Here is a 22,124-nt window from a genome sequence, read left to right as displayed (position 1 = left end):
AGGAGGAGAAGAAGAAGAAGATTGATTGGTTGATTGAATCTTTAGTGGGTAAAGAATTAGGCGCAATAAAGGCCTTTTTACAATTCTGCCCATTTAACGACACAAAACATAACAATAAACAATGACACAAAACAAAGAAATAAAGAAATAAAATGAAATCAAATCAAATCATTAGAACGACGAATAAGAATAGTAACTGGAATAGTCCATTTATGGTAACAAAGCGGTGAAAAGAACAATTAGTACATTATCATGTACGTACGTACGTACTTACACACACACACACACACACACACACACACACACACACACACACACACACACACACACACACACGAAAAAGAACACCACTTCGTAGTACGTGTTCTTCTCCACATGTATTACATTGTGTCGTTCTGCAGGCGGTGCCGGCGCCGGGAAGAGCACGTTCATCAAGCAGCTGCGCCTCCAGTATGGGGACCACTTCCCGGAGTCGTGCCGTCAGCAGTTCACCCCTTACGTCATGTACAACGTCACCTGCGCCCTGCACGTCATCCTGGACCAGATGGACACCATGGGCATCCAGTATGACGACGATCACAACCAGGTGACTGGCAGGAGCGGACAGTGTGGGCTTCGGTTTTCTCTGTCTGTCTGTCTGTCTGTCTGTCTTTTCCTCTGTTTCTGTGTGTGTGTGTGTCTCTCTCTCTCTCTCTCTGTGTCTAGCTCTCTGTCTCTCTGGTACCCAGATAGACACACATGAAAAAGGGGAAAAAAAAAAGAGAAGAAGATTTTTGGTTGCATTAACTTGAAAAATGGATGGTTAAGAGTTAGTTTATGTGACTACGAGTAAAATATATATTTTTTTTTTTCTCTTTTTTTTTTTTTTGCTGTTTCATTTTGTTTCATTGCTAACACCATTGTTGTTCTGATCGTGCCCCCATGTCACTAGAGCTTTACAGCCAATGACATTAGATATTTCAGTGTTCAGTGTTCTCTGTCCCTCTGTCTCTCTGTTTGTCTGCCTCTGTGTCTCTGTGTCTGTCTCTGTGTCTCTGTATCTCTTTGTCTATCTGTCTGTCTCTCTCTCTGTCTCTCTCTCTGTGTCTCTCTGAGGGCGTAGAAGTTGGGGATATGTGGGCGAGGAGATTCATGGCGTTTTGCCCAGTGGGAGTGTTAGCTTAGCGGTGCGTTGTACACTTGTTTCGACTCTGGTGTGTGTGTGTGTGTGTGTGTGTGTGTCTGTGTGTGTGTGTGTGTCTGTGTGTGTCTGTGTGTGTCTGTGTGTGAATGAATCAGTGAATGAATGAATGAATGAATGAATGAATCTTTATTCTCCAACGGTGAAGACATTAGCACTTTGGCCGACTTACACATCTGTCGTTGTTCTAAGAGACACACAAACATATACGCATATATATATATATATATATATATATATATATATATATATATATATATATAGGGAGAGACAGACAGACAGACAGAGAGCATGCGTGTGTGTGTGTGTGTGTGTGTGGGTGTGCGTGTGTGTCAGTGTGTGCGTGCGTGTCTGTGTCTGTGTCTGTGACTGTGACTCCGTCTTTGTTTTACGCTATTCATAACTAATATGTGCATTATCACAAACTGTGCACCACACATTTTTTTTTTAAATTCATAGTGACTCGGAACTGATAAAGCGATACCACTGATTCTGATACTGGATTTGAACCTACCACCCCCACCCAAACCCCACACCTCACGGTCAATCCCTTGCAGCGCATGGCTAAGGAGTTCCGGCAGCGCCACCCCCGCCTGTCTCTGCAGACCATCCTGACCCGCTACAAGGAGGAGGAGGCACGGTGCCAGACCTCCTGCCCCGCCATGACTCCAGCCGACCTCCGGGTCCGCCTCACCTCGCTCGACCTCTACGTGCCGCAGGTGGGTGGGTGTTAAAATACAATACAATACAATAATAATAATAATAATAATAATAATAATAATAATAGTAATAGTGATGGCATTTATATAGCGCTGAATCTTGTGAAGAGACTGCTTCTTCTTCTTCTGCTTTCGTGGGCTGCAACTCCCACGTACACTCGCATGTACACGAGTGGGCTTTTACGTGCATGACCGTTTTTACCCCGCCATGTAGGCAGCCATACTCCGTTTTCGGGGGTGTGCATGCTGGGTATGTACTTGGTTCCATAACCCACCGAACGCTGACATGGATTACAGGATATTTAACGTGCGTATTTGATCTTCTGCATGTGTTTACACACGAATGGGGTTCAGGCACTAGCAGGTCTGCACATATGTTGACCTGGGAGATCGGAAAAATCTCCACCCTTTACCCACCAGGCACCGTCACCGTGATTCGAACCCGGGACCCTCAGATTGAAAGTCCAACGCTTTAACCACTTGGCTATTGCGCCCGTCTCTTGTGACATATCAAAGCGCTTTCGCACCAGTCATTCACACGCATACATAACTCTAAAAATCGGAGAAAATGAAGACAAGGAAGAGGCAGGGAAGGGAGGCTGTCTTGGGAAGAGGTGGGCTTTAAGGCCAGACTTGAAAGAGCTGAGTGCGGAGACCTGACGAAGGGAAAGAGGAAGTTAATTCCAGTTGCAAGGTCCAAAGACAGATAAAGAACGGCGGCCAACAGTGGAGTGTTTGAATCTGGGTGTGCGTGAACAGAGTGGATCCGAAGCCGACCGTAGAGAGCGAAATGGAGGAAAATACAATACAGTACAATACAGTACAATACAATATTCTTTATTAATCCGATTGGAAATTACATGTGCGTTCAAAGGCTCGTCACTCACACTGTTGGGCAATAATATCCAATAATGTTCCTGTCTGTCTGTCAAAAATTCTACTGTAATCTGTGTTTTTTGTGTGTGTGATTTTTAGATTCATGTTTGTATCCTTTTTTATGTATGTACTACCCCCACCCCTACCCCCGATCCCACCCCCAACAATATTCCTTGTGACCACAGTACACGTGGTAATAAGACATAATAATCTATTCTGTTCTATTCTGTCCACAAGTTTTTCCCGTCAAGACGGAATGAGTATCGTTGACAACAAGGCGTAGACGGTCATTGTATTGTATTGTATTATATTGTATTGTGTTGTATTGTATTGTATTGCTCTGTTTGTGACGGTATATTTCTCTGTTTGAAATTCAGGCTGCTCTCTCCATGGAAAGCGTGTCGCTACCCTGTGAGCGCCACCCATTTTTTTGTAATTAATTTGTTGGGGTTTTTTCTGTCTGCAATTTTATTGGTTTTTCCTATAAAAAGTGGATTTTTCTACATAATTTTGCCAGGGACAACCCTTTTGTTGTCGTGTTTTTTTGGGGTTTTTTTTTTTTTTACCGCGCGGCTAAGTGCATGCTCCATACGGGACCTCGGTTTATCGTCTCGCTCCGAATGACTAACGTCCAGACCACCACTCAAAGGTCTAGTTAAGAAAGAGAAAATCCAAGCGCCTATGGGAATCGAACCAGTGCGCTCAGATTCTCTCGCTTCCTGGGCGGACACGTTGCCACTAGGCCATCACTCCACTGCGTCAGTCACCCCCCACCCACCCCCCACCCCCCCCCACCCCTCAAAAAAAAAAAAATAAATAAAATAAATAAATAAACAAAAACAAAAAAAACATGGATATTGCCGGTGTGTTGGCTGGTTATGTTTAAGTGTCAAGAAGGTATGTGAAAGTGTGGGGAATAATTTGTGCGCGCCAGACCACATCTGCTGCATGAAAGAAAAGAAAAGAAAAAGGGAACAGGTGCCTCTGACCTTCCCGGCATGGTTGGGGAATTGCTTGGTTAGATGGCTTTGGGTTGATTGGTTGGTCGACTGGACTGTTGGTTTTTTGTTGTTGTTGTTGGTTTTTGTGCGTTAGTGTGGGTTTTTGTTGTTGTTGTTTTTCATGGGGAGGGGGGGAGGGAGTGGGGTGGTGGCTGGGTGATTGGCTTTTTGTTTGGCTGGCTGATGGATCGATGGATGGTTAGGTGGTAGTTTGGTCGGATGTGTTGGCTTGTGGATCATTGATGGTGTTTGCTGGATGATATGTTGTCGATTTTTTTTTTTTCTTTTTTAAAGCCCATTCATATAAACACGTGAGTTTTAAAGACGGTAAACGACAGAGCAACAGCAACAACATCATCAACAGCAGCAACAACAACAGCAACAACAACAAAACCAGCAACAAACGATGGAAGGCACAGCATCGTTGCTACGGTTTCTACCACCCCCAACTCCACCACACCACACCCCGACCCCTTTCGTTCAGTGTGTTCTTTAGTTCATTACATTCTGTTTGTTGTCCTCCATGCCCCCAGAAGGGATGAAAGGAAATGAAATCTTGAAATCTGGCACTAGTCAGGCTGGGGACACACACACACACACACACACACACACACACACACACACACACACACACACACACACACACACACACACACACACACACACACACACACACACACACACACACCACCCTTTTCCTTCAGGTGTTCTTTTGATCATTAATTTTCTTATTGTCCTCCATGCTCTAAAAAAAAAAAAGGTGAATGAAAGGAAATTAAATCTTGAAATCTGGCACTGGTCAGGTTGGGGGACACACACACGCACGCACGTATAGAATGACGTTAAATTGAAGAACACACACACACACACACACACACACACACACACACACACACACACACACACACACACACACACACACACACACACACACACATTCAACGTGTCTGACACCATGCAGGTAGCGGACGCAGAGGAATTGCAGCTCCTGTGGACGGACTGTGGCGTGCAGTGCTGCTATGCCCGCCGTCAGAAGTTTCCCCGTGACACCCTGCCCCCTACAGCTGAATAGTGAGTGTGTGTGTGTGTGTGTGTGTGTGTGTGTGTGTGTGTGTGTGTGTGTGTGATTTGCGCGCGCACGCGCGCGTTTGTATATATATGTGTGTGTGTGTGTGTGTGTGTGTGTGTGTGTGTGTGTGTCCTACCCAGCACCACCGAAATTGTTCTCTTGATTTGGTCTGCTACGTAACTGACACTAGCAGGATTGGCATGTCCGAATGATTCAGTTTCAGTTTGCACGGACAGAGCGTTGTCAAAGATGAAACTATTAGGTTCTGGACGGAGCTGCAACGTGGGACAGAAAATAAATTGCCACGTTTGAGTCAATAGTAATAGAAATGAGTTTGGGTCTGTTAGGTCTACTTCAGGTTTTGTTTTTTTTTTTTGTTTTTTTTTTTTTTTAATCAGCATTTCTCCTTCTTCCACGTTCCCCCAGGTCATGCTGTCAGATGGTCCATCCAGTTTCCAGCGCGAAGTCCGCCGTCCTCCGCAGTGCAGCAGGTGGTCCCCAGAGCTTCTCGTGGAGTTCCATCGCACAGGGCCAGGATTTCCTCCTCAGTGTACCAAAAGTTGGGCAGAACTGTAGCAAATAACTCTGGTGTCTGCAAACCCATGCCGCATGAGCGTTCGTCTGTATGGGACATTGTCAGTCTGTAGAGGTGGGAAAGGAGCCTACAATGTCCGGTTCTCAGTCGGAAGAGGACTACTTGCTGTGCTGTGTTTAATGGCCAGAGAGCAGTCACCCTCCGATCCAACTTGGTGTTTGTTTCTCCATTACTCTCTGAACTGGCTCTTCAGGATTGCTCGTGTTTCTCTATTGGCGACAGGATGGACAGTTTGTTCCATTTTGCTGCCCACCTTTGACAGCCTGTCAGCTTCCTCATTTCCGCTGTCACCACGGCGCGATGTGCATTTCAGCATTCAAATGTAGTTTATTTTGGGGTCATCCAGTTCTGAATGTCTAAAAAGCGGCAGTCGGATGATTCTAGCAACTCGAAGACTGAGAGAGGACACTTTTTCAGGGGTGTTCCTTTCATGAAGTTGATTGATTGTCATCTGCGTAAGAATGGTGATTGGCTAACATTTTGGTGGATGATGATTTTCAGCAAGGGCAGCAGTGAAAAGAACGGGGGCCTAAAACAGATCATTGTGGAACCCTGTGTTCAAAGTTAACAGACTTGCCATGTTAGGATATAACAGAGAGGCCTGTATTTTATTGTTCAGTATGATTTTTTTTTTTTGTCTTGTTTTGTTTTGTTTTACATTTATGGTTTTGACCCCATGTGTTTACGACACTTATTTTGGATTTAGCAGGATTGTTATCATGCCTTCCCACTCCATACTATATATAACCCAGCCCCCTCCCTCGACTTTACAAAAAAATATATATTGTCGAAGTAACAGTTGTGCGAAGACACTGAATGAAACGATCAAGGACGATTGATGCATGTATACAGACATTGTGTGTGTGTGTGTGTGTGTGTGTGTGTGTGTGTGTGTGTGTGTGTGTGTGTGTGTGTGTGTGTGTGTGTGTTGCATGTGAATGTGTTGTGTGTGTGTGTGTGTGTGTGTGTGTGTGTGTGTGTGTGTGTGTGTGTGTGTGTGTGTGTTCATAATAATGATGAAAAGTGTCTTTTGTATGTAATAATGTTGTGTGAGTCCATGGCACAAATCCGCGGAAGCGTAGGACGAAGCAAGGAAGACTACTTCTCAGTGGAGGGTGTGAGAGGTTTTCTCCCTTGATGCGGTCTGGGAGCACGGGGTGTGGAATCACGAAACATTGTTTAATGGGAGATAACTCGTTGCGTGCTGAGTATTTCCTCCATTGTGTGTGTGTGTGTGTGTGTGTTAGTAGTACTGGGTAGTGGCACTGAGTAGTAGTAGTAGCAGTAGTTGTAATTTTGGTAGTATGATTAGTTGTACTTTCATTAGGGGTCTTTTCATTTCATGTGAGATTACACGTGTGTGTGTGTGTGTGTGTGTGTGTTTGCGCGCGCACGTGCATGTGTCTGTCTATTATGTGTGTGTGTGTGTGTGTGTGTGTGTGCGCGTGTGTGTGTTTGTGTTCGTTCTTTAGTTTAGCGTTTTTTCACTGTCAGTGATATTAGACGTTAAAAAAAATATAATAATGATAATAATCAGAAACCATTAACACAATTCTGAAGTACATTAAAGGAATGTAGAAATAGGGCTATGAACTAATGCGCGCGTTTGTGTGTGTGTGTGTGTGTGTGTGTGCGTGCGTGCGTGCGTGCGTGCATGTGTGTGTGTGTGTGTGTGTGTGTGTGCACGTGCGCCCAGTTTCCTGGAGGCCATGGACCGCGTGATGTGCACGGACTACGTCCCCAGCGTGCAGGACATCCTGTACATTCGCTGGCCCACCCTGGGCATGCAGGAGCACTCCTTCACTGTGGACCACCTCCACTTCAAGTCGGTCCTTCTCCATCCTTCCCTGTCTGCCTTTCTGTTTGTCCTTCGTCCCTTTAAGATAAGATAAGATAAGATAAGATAAGAATAACTTTATTAGAAAAGAATAGAATGTTTTTATTACCAAGTGTACAGGGGTCACAAGGAATATTGGGGGGTAGGGTTGGGGGGGGGGGATAGTACATAACAAGATACGAACATAAATCGAAAATCATGCGCAAACACAGATACAGTAGAAATTAGGATACATACAAGTGCACAGACACACAGACACAGACACGCACACACACACACACGCACGCACGCACGCACACACACAGACACACACACACGCACACACACACACACACACACACACACACACACACACGTTTGAACAGAAGCTGCATATTACATGTGGATGGGGCTGGTGACTAGATGTTCAGATAGGTGGTTGTTGGTTGCACATTTCTATATATCACACTGGATTTGTTCGAGAGACAGGGCATTGACTGCTTTGGGGAAAAAGCTATTGGCGAAGCGACTGGTTTTCTCAAATTAGAGGAATTTGGTCAGGTGCAACATACTACTACTACTGCTACTACTACTACTACTCATAATTGGGAATTCACATGACGGACTGAGTAGAGCATTTTCGTTCCACTGATACTACTGGACTAAGACAGGAGAATCGAGCACAAGCCTTGTGATTGTTTGTTTCTTCGAGGAATTGTAATCAGTAGAGCGTTAAGCACCAGAGGGAATATAGATCAAAACTCAAATCACAAAGGCATGTGTGTGCAGCATGCTTTATGTAACACTGAAGCAAATCGTGGTAGCCAGTTTGAAATCTATCCTGTAGGGGAAGGGGCAAACAGTGTAGTTATCAAAAAGTGGGCATATGCTGGTTTTTCTGATGTTCGGAATTTTTGCCTTACAGCACAGTCCTGTCTGTCTGTCAGCCAGTATATGTATATGCATGCATGTGTATGGTATTAACCTCTGTATTTCGTTTGGTTTTTTTTTTTTTTTTGTTTGTTTTGTTTTGTTTTGTTTTTTCAATATTGAGGGACAAAGGATGAATCGGAGACAACACACACACACGCGCGTGCGCGCTCGTGTTCGCGCACGTACACATACACACATATTGACACACACACACGCGCGCGCGCGCGCGTGCGCACGCACGCACTAGATGTAGATCCATGAAACACAGATGAAGAATGGAGTGCCTTAAATGAGAGAGAGAAGGAAAGAAAGAAAGAAAGAAAAAGAAAGAAAGCAAGAAAGAGTAAAGATATCAAGAGTGGTGAGAAGAATTCTAGACGTTGATTGTACAGGGTGACGGACGTGGCGGGCCAGAAAAGCTTGCGGAAGAAATGGATCCACTTCTTCGAGGGCGTGACGGCCGTCCTCTTCTTCGTGGCCCTCAGCGGCTTTGACCAGTGTGTGGAGGAGGAGCCGGGCACGGTCAGTATTTGTATTTGTACTTTCTTTTTACCACAACAGATTCCTCTTTGTGAAATTCGGGCTGCTCTCCCCGGGGGGAGCGCGTCGCTATACTACAGCGCCACCCATTTTGTTGTTTTTTTTGCATTTTTTCCTGCGTGCAGTTTTATTTGTTTTTCCTATCGAAGTGGATTTTTCTACATAATTTTGCCAGGAACAAGCCTTTTGTTGCCGTGGGTTCTTTTACGTGCGCTAAGTGCATGCTGCACACGGGACCTCGGTTTATCGTCTCATCCGAATGACTAGAGTCCAGACCACCACTCAAGGTCTAGTGGAGGGGGAGAAAATATCGGCGGCTGAGCCGTGATTCGAACCAGCGCGCTCAGATTCTCTCGCTTCCTTGGCGGACGCGTTACCTCTGGACAGGAGAGACAACCTTCATGGTGTCGTTGTTAATCACAGACTTCACAAAAAGTTGGACTGGACAGGAGAGACAACCTTCATGTTGTCGTTGTTAATCACAAACTTCACAAAAAAAAGTTGGACTGGACAGGAGAGATAACCTTCGTGGTGTCGTTGTTAATCACATACTTAAAAAAAAAAAAAGTTGGACTGGACAGGAGAGATAACCTTCGTGGTGTTGTTGTTAATCACAGACTTCACAAAAAGTTGGATTGAACAGAACAGACAACTTTCTTTTCGCAGAAAGTTGGACAGAACGGACAACCTTAGTATTGTTGTTGTTGACTATGGACAACCTTAGTATTGTTGCTGTTGACTATGGACAACCTTAGTATTGTTGCTGTTGACTATGGACAACCTTAGTATTGTTGCTGTTGTTGTTAACCACAGACTTCACAAAACGTTGTTAACCACAGACTTCACAAAACGTTGTTAACCACAGACTTCACAAAACGTTGGACTAGACAGAACAGACAACCTTCGTGTTGTTGTCAACTTCAGATTTCACTTCACATGGGCAAGTACATTTTCATAAAATGTTCAAGAGAGATTCAAGATTTCAAAAACAAAACAAACAAACCAAAACAAAACAACAACAACAACAACAACAACAACAACAACAATCTCAAGGATAGAGGCTTTAGGCATTGCCTAGATTTCCAATCTGTCCTTGTGACAACAATAATGATAACGACACAACAACAATATATGTTGGTAAACACTACCACTTCTGCTACTTATACTTCCTACCACGAATGATGATGAAGATGATGATGATGATGATGACGATGATAAGAACACACACACACACACACAGACACACACACACACACACACACAGAGGATTAAAATTATAAGGGTGCATTTGGTCTATCGCTGGCCTCTTACTGAATACACTAACCGGTCTGTTTTAGGACACGTGCACGATGAACAGCGTGGAAGAATGCGTCTGAAATTTGATAGTTCCGCCCAAAATTTACTATTATTCAGTGGTTTATAAATGATAGCTGTCTTGTTGCATTATGAAAACAAGAAACAAAAAAAGAAAAGAAAAAAACAACAAAACAACAACAAAAAACAAAAACAAACAAAAAAACAGAAACAGAAACAAAACAAAAACAAACAAAAAACGGAAGTGCACGTGCGAGAAAAGATCCTTTTTTTAATTTATTTTATTATATATATATATATATATATATATATTAGTGATGCTCGTAACACTGGCTGCATACACCGATGTCTGCCGAACATTCAGCATCATTTCACCACCACCATCATGACCTCGAGGAGAAGACTGTGCAAGTTTCCCAACTGGTCCTTAATCATTTAAAAAAAAAAAAAAATTTACGATTCATGAAATCTTATTCTTGTTTTTTTGTTTGTTAATGATCAAATCATGTTCGGTTACGGTGTTGGACTGGACTACAGGGTTTTATTTTTATTATTATTATTATTATTATTATTATTTTAATAATGTTAGTTTCTTTCCTTCTTTCTTCTTTCTTACTTTCTTTAGTTAGTTAGTTAGTTAGTTAGTAATACACCAGCCAACCTCTCCAGCCGTCTCGCAAACCACCAGAGATCTCCCGTCCAGACCGTGATTGATAGGGAATCTAATATTTTTTTCTCTTGTGATGGAAAATGACTGTAAAAATTAATGTGTATTTGTCTGATTGCTCTTGTGGGACTGTTTATTTTGTTTGCTTTTTTTTTAATTTTTTTTTTTAGATCACTCTTTTTGTGTATATGGTGTGTGTCAAAGAAGTCGATGTATATAATGTTTCTATGCCCACAGGGGTTACATGAAATAGACTTTTTGCCTTGCCTTGCCTTGATATGTGTGATGAACCTTGTGTGTGCCTACAGAACATGCCCCAAGGGAGTACATGAAATACACTCCTTGCCTTGCCTTGAATTACCTTGCCTTGAAATGTGTGATGAACCTTGCGTGTGCCCACAGAACATGCCCCCAAAGGAGTACATGAAATACACTCCTTGCCTTGCCTTACCTTGCCTTCTCTTGAAATGTGTGATGAACCTTGTGTGTGCCCACAGAACATGCCCCGAAAGGAGTACATGAAATACACTCCTTGCCTTGCCTTCCCTTGCCTTGAAATGTGTGATGAACCTTGCGTGTGCCCACAGAACATGCCCCCAAAGGAGTACATGAAATACACTCCTTGCCTTGCCTTCCCTTGCCTTGAAATGTGTGATGAACCTTGCGTGTGCCCACAGAACATGCCCCGAAAGGAGTACATGAAATACACTCCTTGCCTTGCCTTCCCTTGCCTTGAAATGTGTGATGAACCTTGTATGTGCCCACAGAACATGCCCCCAAAGGAGTACATGAAATACACTCCTTGCCTTGCCTTACCTTGCCTTCTCTTGAAATGTGTGATGAACCTTGTGTGTGCCCACAGAACATGCCCCCAAAGGAGTACATGAAATACACTCCTTGCCTTGCCTTACCTTGCCTTCTCTTGAAATGTGTGATGAACCTTGTATGTGCCCACAGAACATGCATCCAGGGAGTACATGAAACACACGCCTTGCCTTGCCTTGATATGTGTGATAAACCTTGTGTGTGCCCACAGAACATGCATCCAGGGAGTACATGAAACACACGCCTTGCCTTGCCTTGATATGTGTGATAAACCTTGTGTGTGCCCACAGAACATGCCCCCAGGCGGTACATAAAATACACTCCTTGCCTTGCCTTGCCTTGCCTTGCCTTGATATGTGTGATAAACCTTGTGTGTGCCCACAGAACATGCCCCCAGGGGGTACATAAAATACACTCCTTGCCTTGCCTTACCTTGCCCTGAAATGTGTGATGAACTTGGTGTGTGTGTGTCCCACAGAACATGATGCAGGACAGCCTGCAGGCGTTCCACGAGGTGTCGCACAACCACTTCCTGGAGAAGACGGACTTCATCCTCTTCCTCAACAAGAAGGACATCTTCATGGAGCGCATCCGGTCTGCCAGCATCACCGCCTGCTTCCCCAAGTATAAAGGTTAGGACGAGGATCGTAGTCACAACAGGGGAAAGTTTCAGTATCAGTTGTTGTTGTTGTTGTTGTTGTTGTTTCTTTCTCCAGGAGGAGGCGTCACTACGTTTGGACAGGTCCGTATACGCTACACATCTGCCAGGCAAAACATGCCTGACCAGCAGTTGTCAGATCTTGAGTGCATGCATATGTGCGCGTGCTCGTGCTCGCGCACACACTCACACACACACACACACACACACACACACACACACACACACACACACACACACATATATATATATATATATATATATATATATAAGAGAGAGAGAGAGATGTGTGTGTGTGTGTGTGTGTGTGTGTGTGTGTGTGTGTGTGTGTGTGTGTGTGTGTACTATCAGAGTGGATTTCTTCTGTACAGAATTTATGACAGAAGACAACACTCTCATTGCCATTGATTCCTTTTCAGAGCACCAAGTGTGTGCTGCAGGACCTCGGTTTTATCGTCTTATCCGAATGACTGGACGATCCGTTTGATTTTACAGTCAAACTTTGGAAAAAAAAAAAAAAAAGTGCGAGACCGGGCTTCGAACCTGGACCCTCAGTCACGGACTGTATTGGCAGACTGGTGTTTTAACTCTCTCCATACGAACGGCGAAAGAGACGACGTTAACAGCGTTTCACCCCAATTACCACCATCAAAATATTGCGAGCGGAAGGCTCTTATACTGAAGAGGTGAATGTTGACAAAGAATACCACAATTCTGACGACAGAAGCTAAAGGTTGGGTCATTGAGACACCCACTGGACATCCGAGGGGTCTGTGTAGAGGAGAAGAGAGGACTGGCCGTACTGAGTGAGTTAAGGTCTCTTGATATCATACATAATCTTTGGTTTTGTGTCGAAATTTTGCAAGTAATGTTTCGTTTGAGTTACTGTTGCGACGTGCTCTGAACAGGCACAGCCAAAAGAATCAACAGAATGCTTCATTGAAGTGTTCTTTTATCAGAACACGTCGCAACAGTAACTCAAACGAAACATTACTTGCAGAATCTCGACACGAAACCAACGATTATGTACGATATCAAGAGACCTTAACCATATTTACAAACATAAAGATCCTTCCGCCGAGCATCTCATTACAAGCTGAATCCTTCACTTGGAGACTAGCCCCGAATAATGCTGATAGCGATGATGATGGCGATCATTATTAGATGATGAGCATATCGGTAATAATCATAACAAGAAAAGCTCAGTCAGCTGTGTTTTGATATAGTCATTAAAAAAACAACAACGTTGGTATCAAAACGTGATAGCCCCAAACACACACACACACATAATACACACACACACACAATACACACACACACACACTCTCTCTCTCTCTCTCTCTCTCTCTCGCACACACACACACACACACACACACACACACACACACACACACACACACACACACACACACACACACACACACACACACACACACACACACACACACACACACTTCATTGAAGTGTTCTTTTATCAGAACACGTCGCAACAGTAACTCAAACGAAACATTACTTGCAGAATCTCGACACGAAACCAAAGATTATGTACGAAATCAAGAGACCTTAACCATATTTACAAACATAAAGATCCTTCCGCCGAGCATCTCATTACAAGCTGAATCCTTCACTTGGAGACTAGCCCCGAATAATGCTGATAGCGATGATGATGGCGATCATTATTAGATGATGAGCATATCGGTAATAATCCTAACAAGAAAAGCTCAGTGAGCTGTGTGTTTTGATATAGTCATTAAGAAAACAACAACGTTGGTATCAAAACGTGATAGCCCCAAACACACACGCACACATAATACACACACACGCACATAACACACACACACACACACACACACACACACACACACTCTCTCTCTCTCTCTCTCTCTTTCTCTCTCTCGCACACACACACACACACACTATATTAGTACTTTTAGGGCTGGTATCTCGATCCTCAGTTCTGGTGTGTGTGTGTGTGTGTGTGTACATGTGTGTGTAGGTACCCGCACGCTTGTGTGTGTATGTGCATGTGTGTTTTCATGTGTACATAATTTATGTGTGTACACGTTTGTACACTTACTTCCATGTGTGTGTACATGTGTGTGTGTGTGTGTGTGTGTGTGTGTGTGTGTGTGTGTGTGTGTGTAGGTATGCGCGCGCGCGTGCTTGTGTGTGTATGTGTGTACACGTTTGTACACTTATTCCCATGTGTGTGTACATGTGTGTGTGTGTGCGTGTGTGTGTACATATGTATGTGTGTGTTTGTGTGTGTACATGTGTGTGTGCGTACGTGCGTGCAGGACCTGGCACGTTCGAGGCCAGCCTCCGGCACATCCAGGAGCAGTTCCTGCAGCACAAGCCGGGCCACAAGCAGCTATACACACACGTCACCTGTGCCGTGGACGTGGGCCGCATGAAGGAGGTCCTGGCCAACGTCATGGACAAGATCGTCGACATGAACGTCCGCCGCGCCCACCTCCACTAGCCCCGCCCCTGCCCTAACTTTCTGCTGCCCTTGTTCTGTTTTGTTCTGCCCTGATCTCCCCTGTCCTGACATAACCTTTCCCCTGCCCTGCCGTGTCGTGTCTTGTCCTGACCCGCCCTGTCTTGTACTGCCCAGTTCTGCCCTGCCCTGCCCTGCCCTGCCGTGTCCTGAACTGACATAACTTACCCTGTCCCTGTCCTGACATAACGTTTCCCTATCCTGTCCTTCCCTGTCCTCTCCTGTTTTGTTCTGCCCTTACATTCCGGTTATGCCCAACCCTGGCCTGTACTGAAATAACAATCCCTTGCCCTGTCCTGTCCTAACCTTTCCCTGCCCTGCACTGCCCTGTCCTACCCTGCCCTGCCGTTTCCTGTTTTGTTCTACCATGGCATAACTTTCTTTTCTGTCGTATCCTGTGATGTATTGTTCGGCAATGACATAACCTTCTCCTGCCCTGTTCTTTCCTGCTCTGTCCTGTACTGACGTGACCTTCCCCTACACTGTCCTACACTGCCCTGTAAAGTATTGTTCTGCAATGACGTGACCTTCCCCTGCACTGCCTACCCTGCCAGTTAAAGTATTGATCTGCAAATGACGTGACCTTCCCCTGCACTGTTCTTTCCTGCCCTCTAAAGTATTGTCATGAAATGACGAGGACCTGCCCCTACACTGTCCTACCCTTGCCTGTAAAGTAGTGTTTCGTGCATGACGTAACCCCTTCCCTACAATGTCTACCTGCCCTGTAAAGTATTGTCTGCATGACGTGACCTTCCCCTACACTGTCCTACCCTGCCCTGTAAAGTATTGTTCTGCAATGACGTGACCTTCCCCTGCACTGTCCTACCCTGCCCTGTAAAGTATTGTTCTGCAATGACGTGACCTTCCCCTGCACTGTTCTTCCTGCCCTGTAAAGTATTGTTCTGCAATGACGTGACCTTCCCCTACACTGTCCTACCCTGCCCTGTAAAGTATTGTTCTGCAATGACGTAACCTTCCCCTACACTGTCCTACCCTGCCCTGTAAAGTATTGTTCTGCAATGACGTAACCTTCCCCTGCACTGTCCTTCCCTGCCCTGTAAAGTATTGTTCTGCAATGACGTGACCTTCCCCTACACTGTCCTTCCCTGCCCTGTAAAGTATTGTTCTGCAATGACGTGACCTTCCCCTACACTGTCCTTCCCTGCCCTGTAAAGTATTGTTCTGCAATGACGTGACCTTCCCCTACACTGTCCTTCCCTGCCCTGTAAAGTATTGTTCTGCAATGACGTAACCTTCCCCTGCCCTGTTCTTTCCTGCCCTGTAAAGTATTGTTCTGCAATGACGTAACCTTCCCCTGCACTGTCCTACCATGCCCTGTAAAGTATTGTTCTGCAATGACGTAACCTTCCCCTACACTGTCCTACCCTGCCCTGTAAAGTATTGTTCTGCAATGACGTAACCTTCCCCTACACTGTCCTACCCTGCCCTGTAAAGTATTGTTCTGCAATGACGTAACCTTCTCCTGCACTGTCCTACCCTGCCCTGTAAAGTATTGTTCTGCAATGACGTAACCTTCCCCTGCACTGTCCTACCCTGCCCTGTAAAGTATTGTTCTGCAATGACGTGACCTTCCCCTACACTGTCCTACCCTGCCCTGTAAAGTATTGTTCTGCAATGACGTGACCTTCCCCTGCACTGTCCTACCCTGCCCTGTAAAGTATTGTTCTGCAATGACGTAACCTTCCCCTGCACTGTCCTACCCTGCCCTGTAAAGTATTGTTCTGCAATGACGTAACCTTCCCCTGCACTGTCCTACCCTGCCCTGTAAAGTATTGTTCTGCAATGACGTGACCTTCCCCTACACTGTCCTACCCTGCCCTGTAAAGTATTGTTCTGCAATGACGTGACCTTCCCCTACACTGTCCTACCCTGCCCTGTAAAGTATTGTTCTGCAATGACGTGACCTTCCCCTACACTGTCCTACCCTGCCCTGTAAAGTATTGTTCTGCAATGACGTGACCTTCCCCTACACTGTCCTACCCTTGCCCTGTAAAGTATTGTTCTGCAATGACGTGACCTTCCCCTGCACTGTCCTTCCCTGCCCTGTAAAGTATTGTTCTGCAATGACGTGACCTTCCCCTGCACTGTCCTACCCTGCCCTGTAAAGTATTGTTCTGCAATGACGTGACCTTCCCCTGCACTGTCCTACCCTGCCCTGTAAAGTATTGTTCTGCAATGACGTAACCTTCCCCTGCACTGTCCTACCCTGCCCTGTAAAGTATTGTTCTGCAATGACGTGACCTTCCCCTGCACTGTCCTACCCTGCCCTGTAAAGTATTGTTCTGCAATGACGTAACCTTCCCCTGCACTGTCCTACCCTGCCCTGTAAAGTATTGTTCTGCAATGACGTGACCTTCCCCTGCACTGTCCTACCCTGCCCTGTAAAGTATTGTTCTGCAATGACGTAACCTTCCCCTGCACTGTCCTTCCCTGCCCTGTAAAGTATTGTTCTGCAATGACGTAACCTTCCACTACACTGTCCTACCCTGCCCTGTAAAGTATTGTTCTGCAATGACGTAACCTTCCCCTACACTGTCCTACCCTGCCCTGTAAAGTATTGTTCTGCAATGACGTAACCTTCCCCTGCACTGTCCTACCCTGCCCTGTAAAGTATTGTTCTGCAATGACGTGACCTTCCCCTGCACTGTCCTACCCTGCCCTGTAAAGTATTGTTCTGCAATGACGTGACCTTCCCCTACACTGTCCTACCCTGCCCTGTAAAGTATTGTTCTGCAATGACGTGACCTTCCCCTGCACTGTCCTACCCTGCCCTGTAAAGTATTGTTCTGCAATGACGTAACCTTCCCCTGCCCTGTTCTTTCCTGCCCTGTAAAGTATTGTTCTGCAATGACGTAACCTTCCCCTGCACTGTCCTTCCCTGCCCTGTAAAGTATTGTTCTGCAATGACGTGACCTTCCCCTGCACTGTCCTACCCTGCCCTGTAAAGTATTGTTCTGCAATGACGTGACCTTCCCCTGCACTGTCCTACCCTGCCCTGTAAAGTATTGTTCTGCAATGACGTAACCTTCCCCTGCACTGTTCTTTCCTGCTCTGTCCCGACATACCCTTTTCCTACCCTGTCATATCCTCCCATCATGTTTTGCCCTACCCTACTCTGTCCAGTCCTGCCCTGCCCAAGCTCTGCCTGTCATGTCCAATCCTGTCCCACCCTGCCCTGTCCTGACATAACCTTCCCCAGCCCTGTCCTCTCTGTCCTGCCCTTGGACCTGTCCTAACCTGCTCCGGGCCTGTCTTGCCCTTCCCTGCCCTGCCCGGCTGTGTTGGACTTCTTCATGCTCACTGCAGTTGTGCTATGGTTAAATCAAGTTTTTGAAAGTGCTTTAATTCTCTGGCGCAATAACTTGAAGAAAAGATCTGGCGATGGTTTGTGATCAAGGTTACTGAATTCAGAGTGAAGGAGAGGTAAGTTTTATTCTGCATTTTTCTTTGCGATGGTGGTGGTTACGCGCACCCTGATTAGTTTTGAACAAGCAAGAGCTTCCACTTCACTGGTGCACGTAACCCTCGCGCCGTCGTTGGTTACAATCCGGGTGTATTACTGAAAGATCTGAAACTGAAATCTGTCACACAAAGACCACGAGAAAAAAAATCGTATCACCAAATGACACGATATGTGAAGTGACTGATCACCAGATATTGCAGGCATGAACTGACTGGCCTGGACAGCTGGCTCGCTCGCTCAACTGTAATTCTGGGGTGGCCCTCTTGTAAGTCAGAAATCCAGTGAGGATGAGTTTAGGGTAGATGCTGCTGTGGTGTGTTTAGTGTTTATGTTCTGATTACTTCTGAAACAAGTGCGTGCAATAACTGCGCCCAGTCGTTGGTCTCGACTTCCATCATGATCAACGGAGATTTTCTGATCAGTTTAGGGGCCGGGGGGAAAAAGTGCTCTTTGAATTCACTGGCGCATTGACTCGACTGCCAGAATCGGTGGTTTTCATGAAGTGGAGTGATTCCATTGGAGGTGAGGTACAGATTCTACTGTAGTGTTCCTACAGTTATCAGAGGTTATGTGAGATGGTCTTTGCACAGCTATTCTTGTGTTGCTGCATGTTGTTTGGGGGAAATGTAGTAATAATCAGGACGTGCGTGTATGTGTATGTCCGGACTGAAACTGCCATCATAAAATTATTGTGCCCACTGTAAATGAACAACAAATGAGTAGTCTAATGGTGGGTTGATGATGACTGTCATCTTCCTGTTTGTTCCAGCCTAAGGTGGTTTGTTCCCGCAGAGGATGGTTGTTGTCCTTGCCACCTTGCTGGTGGTAAAACAAACATGATTATTGATTTGTAGACACGCCTGACGGCATGGATAATAAGTACTTCGGTGATCTGAATCTGGGCAAAGTGGAGGTTGGGCCTAGGATCTTGTATTCGTCTTTGTTTGTCGGTTGAGGGTTTGGGACTGGGTGTCTGTGAGACTGCAAATTATTGCATGTGCGTTTGCGTGTGTGTACGTTTGTGTGAGTAATCGGGCGTGTACATGTAGGTGAGCTGTAGGTAATCCGTTTTCATTCTTATTTCATTTCAATCATGTGCCGTCTTCGTGTCTTTCATTTCAAAATATTTTAATGAAATCACTTGTTTACTGTTTAATTTTATTTCAGTTTATGTTAACCGGTTGTTTGAGATCAGGTTATGCGGAACTGTGCGTTGTGCTTGGACCAGTGACAGCTGGACGCGTCTGGGAGCAGCCAGGCTCGTCTGGAGGGTCCTTCCTCCGTCAGTCTGGCACTCATGCTGCAGGCATGTCAGCGAAAAGAAAACCGTCTTCCCCGCGAAACTGGCAAAGATAGTAAAGGGAGAAAACTAAGCACTGGAAAGTGGAGCTACGGGAGACAATCCATTAGACTTGGTGTCCTTCCAGTATTGTTTTATGTTCATGGTTATTGCCCTTGGAAGACGCAGCCTTTGTATTTTTCAAAGTAATACGAGGCCACTAATAACTAAACATACAGAAAGCAGGGTAACTTCAAAAAGAAAAAAAAGAAATCATTAGGGAAGACTGATTTCAGTCCCAAGATTCCCTTGGATTTTAACTAAGCAGTAACAAAATTTTGGTGACATTTACCATGCTATGGTGCTCTCTGACACTCAAAATTAATTGTTTTATTCAAAATGATCTGTTGCACATCTTGTCTTTTAGGTGCAAGCAATCATACGATCTGAAAACCCCTCTGGAGCTGCACATTTCATGAGGACTATCTTGCCACTGATGAGTGCACATGATATCTTTGAATGAGTGGATCGAAATGCCAAAAAGCATTGAATACCTACGCGCTTTTCTGTTTGTTTTGCCAGACTTGATTGCTCAACACACTTAGCTGAAAACTGGAGTGCACATGTCACAGACAATGGCAGCGAGGAGGAAGGATGATCGAGATGCTCATCTGTCAAGACAGAGTCTGTGAGGGTCTGGGTTCGAAAACCATCTTGCCCTTTCTCCAAAGTTTGACTGGGAAATCAAACTGACCATCTTGTCATTCGAATGACACAATAAACCAAGGTCCTGTGTGCAGCACACACTTGGTGCACTGACAAAGAACACAAGAGTGTTGTCCTCTGGCAAAATTCTACAGAAGGAACTTACTCAGATATGTACACAAATATATATGCATACACTCAAGGCCAAAGCATGTTGGGTTATGCTGCTGGTCAGGCATCTGCCAAGCAGATGTGGTGAAGCATATAAGGATTTGTCTGAATGCAGTGACGCCTTCTTGAGAAACTGTCAGCTGCTCACTGTCTGGAAGTGATAATTGCAAGAATAGGTTCCACTGGAGTATGGATTATCATACTGGAGCGCACAATGACCGTTCACTACTGGTGTGTGCACACTATGGTTTATTACACTGGAGTATGTGTGTTTTATCATAACACAGCAACTGGAGAATGCATACAATGTTTTAATGGCATTGAGGTATGTCTAAAACAACATTGGAGTACGTGTATTTGATTACACTGTAATACGTGTGCTAAATGATTTACTCACTACTGAGTAATGTACATCGTGACTTACTAATGTGAGATTGTCTCACTGTACACTTTAAATTATGCTTAGTTTAGTTTTTCAGCCCTGATATGACCGTGTGGTCAGCTGGTCTTTAAACAACTAAGAAGACCATGGTTCACTCATTTGTCGATTACAATTAATATGTTATGATTAACTCACCATTAAGAATGTCAAGATTCTTGCTCATGAGTGAAACATAGTGTTGCTTCTTGCTGATATTTTATACCATGTACAGGAAGCAAAAGCGAGCAGAACAGTTCAGCTCTCAGCTGGATGATGATCATCTCACCACTCGCAGAGTCCTGCCCATTCTCGTTTTCGTTTCACTGTGTGGGTGATGTTCACCTTACTCCCGACTGACTGGTGCGTGGCCAGGACAGCTGTACATACAGGTTTTAATTGTGAGTGTGGTGCGAAGAGGTGTGTCAGTATTAACTGTGGTATTTGCTAACAGTGTCATGGAGCACGTGATTTTTCAGGAGTTACTGTTTCTGACACATTAGAGCAGTAATTCTGTATATGTCTCCTGATGTAATAACCTGTATCAGTGCTGATGTAATAACCTGTATCAGCGCTGATGTAATAACCTGTATCAGCGCTGAGTCATTTGTTAATATACTCCCTGGTAGTTTTCCCCAGTTTGGGGGTCTTCATCAGGGAGAGTCTTTTATCCTGTGTTTCAATGTCCTGAGAGTATTGTAAGATACACCTGGTGCTGAATGGAAATCTCCAACACACACACACACACACACATTAATAAAGACAAATAAGAATTAGTCTTTTATGCTCCTCCTTCTCTGTACCCAGCTGAAAGAAAACACTGTAAATTTAGGACCGACGTGATGGTGACGATTTGTGCATGTACGTAAGTAAACATTTAAGTCCAGTTAACAGTCAGATGGCCTTGTTGGGCTTTGTTGTTCCCAAGTTAATGTGAATAGTCACTGAAACACTGGAATGAATGGCAGAGAAGGACCTGAAGGAAGGCACAAGTGTTTCTTTGTCACAATTTCTCGGCGCTGATGGTTGCAGAGAATACGATAGTTCCACCATGAATCAGTATGAACCCATTTCCTTGGTTTTAAATTATCTGTATTTATATTGAAGAGCTGTTGGAAAGTGTAACAGTTGTCAAAAAACTGGGTCCCTGGATAATTGTCTGTGTGAAGCTCCTCAGAACTTGGAACATGCCAAGGGTTGTTAAAGGCAGTTGTTCACAAATCACCATTAGGAGCTGGACATGTGATATAATGTGCATTACTGTGTGATTATAACAATCTTGGTGTCTGGTCAAAATGCACTGATTAATCACCAGTATTTTGGATGAAGGGTTAAAGTAAATAATCTGTTCAGTCTTAATAAAATCCAGTCACA

General features: G+C 44.8%; 1 protein-coding gene across 3 annotated transcripts in view; it reads left to right on the top strand.

Moving 5' to 3' along the window:
* The window catches only part of LOC143294059 (guanine nucleotide-binding protein G(o) subunit alpha-like), a 184,960-nt gene extending 169,739 nt beyond the window's left edge, over window positions 1-15,221 (top strand). For all 3 annotated transcript variants that reach the window (XM_076605476.1, XM_076605477.1, XM_076605475.1), the window contains 7 exons: window positions 402-586; window positions 1,738-1,899; window positions 4,738-4,847; window positions 7,137-7,265; window positions 8,582-8,711; window positions 12,014-12,167; window positions 14,491-15,221. In XM_076605476.1, coding sequence (XP_076461591.1) covers window positions 402-586; window positions 1,738-1,899; window positions 4,738-4,847; window positions 7,137-7,265; window positions 8,582-8,711; window positions 12,014-12,167; window positions 14,491-14,675 — 1,055 coding nt within the window. In that variant the 3' untranslated portion in view covers window positions 14,676-15,221. The remainder of the gene's footprint in view (window positions 1-401; window positions 587-1,737; window positions 1,900-4,737; window positions 4,848-7,136; window positions 7,266-8,581; window positions 8,712-12,013; window positions 12,168-14,490) is intronic.
* Window positions 15,222-22,124: the final 6,903 nt, after the last annotated feature.

This window comes from Babylonia areolata, chromosome 19, assembly GCF_041734735.1.
Source record: "Babylonia areolata isolate BAREFJ2019XMU chromosome 19, ASM4173473v1, whole genome shotgun sequence".
NCBI classification, from domain to species: domain Eukaryota; kingdom Metazoa; phylum Mollusca; class Gastropoda; order Neogastropoda; family Buccinidae; genus Babylonia; species Babylonia areolata.
This window is presented reverse-complemented; position numbering and strand designations above follow the sequence as displayed.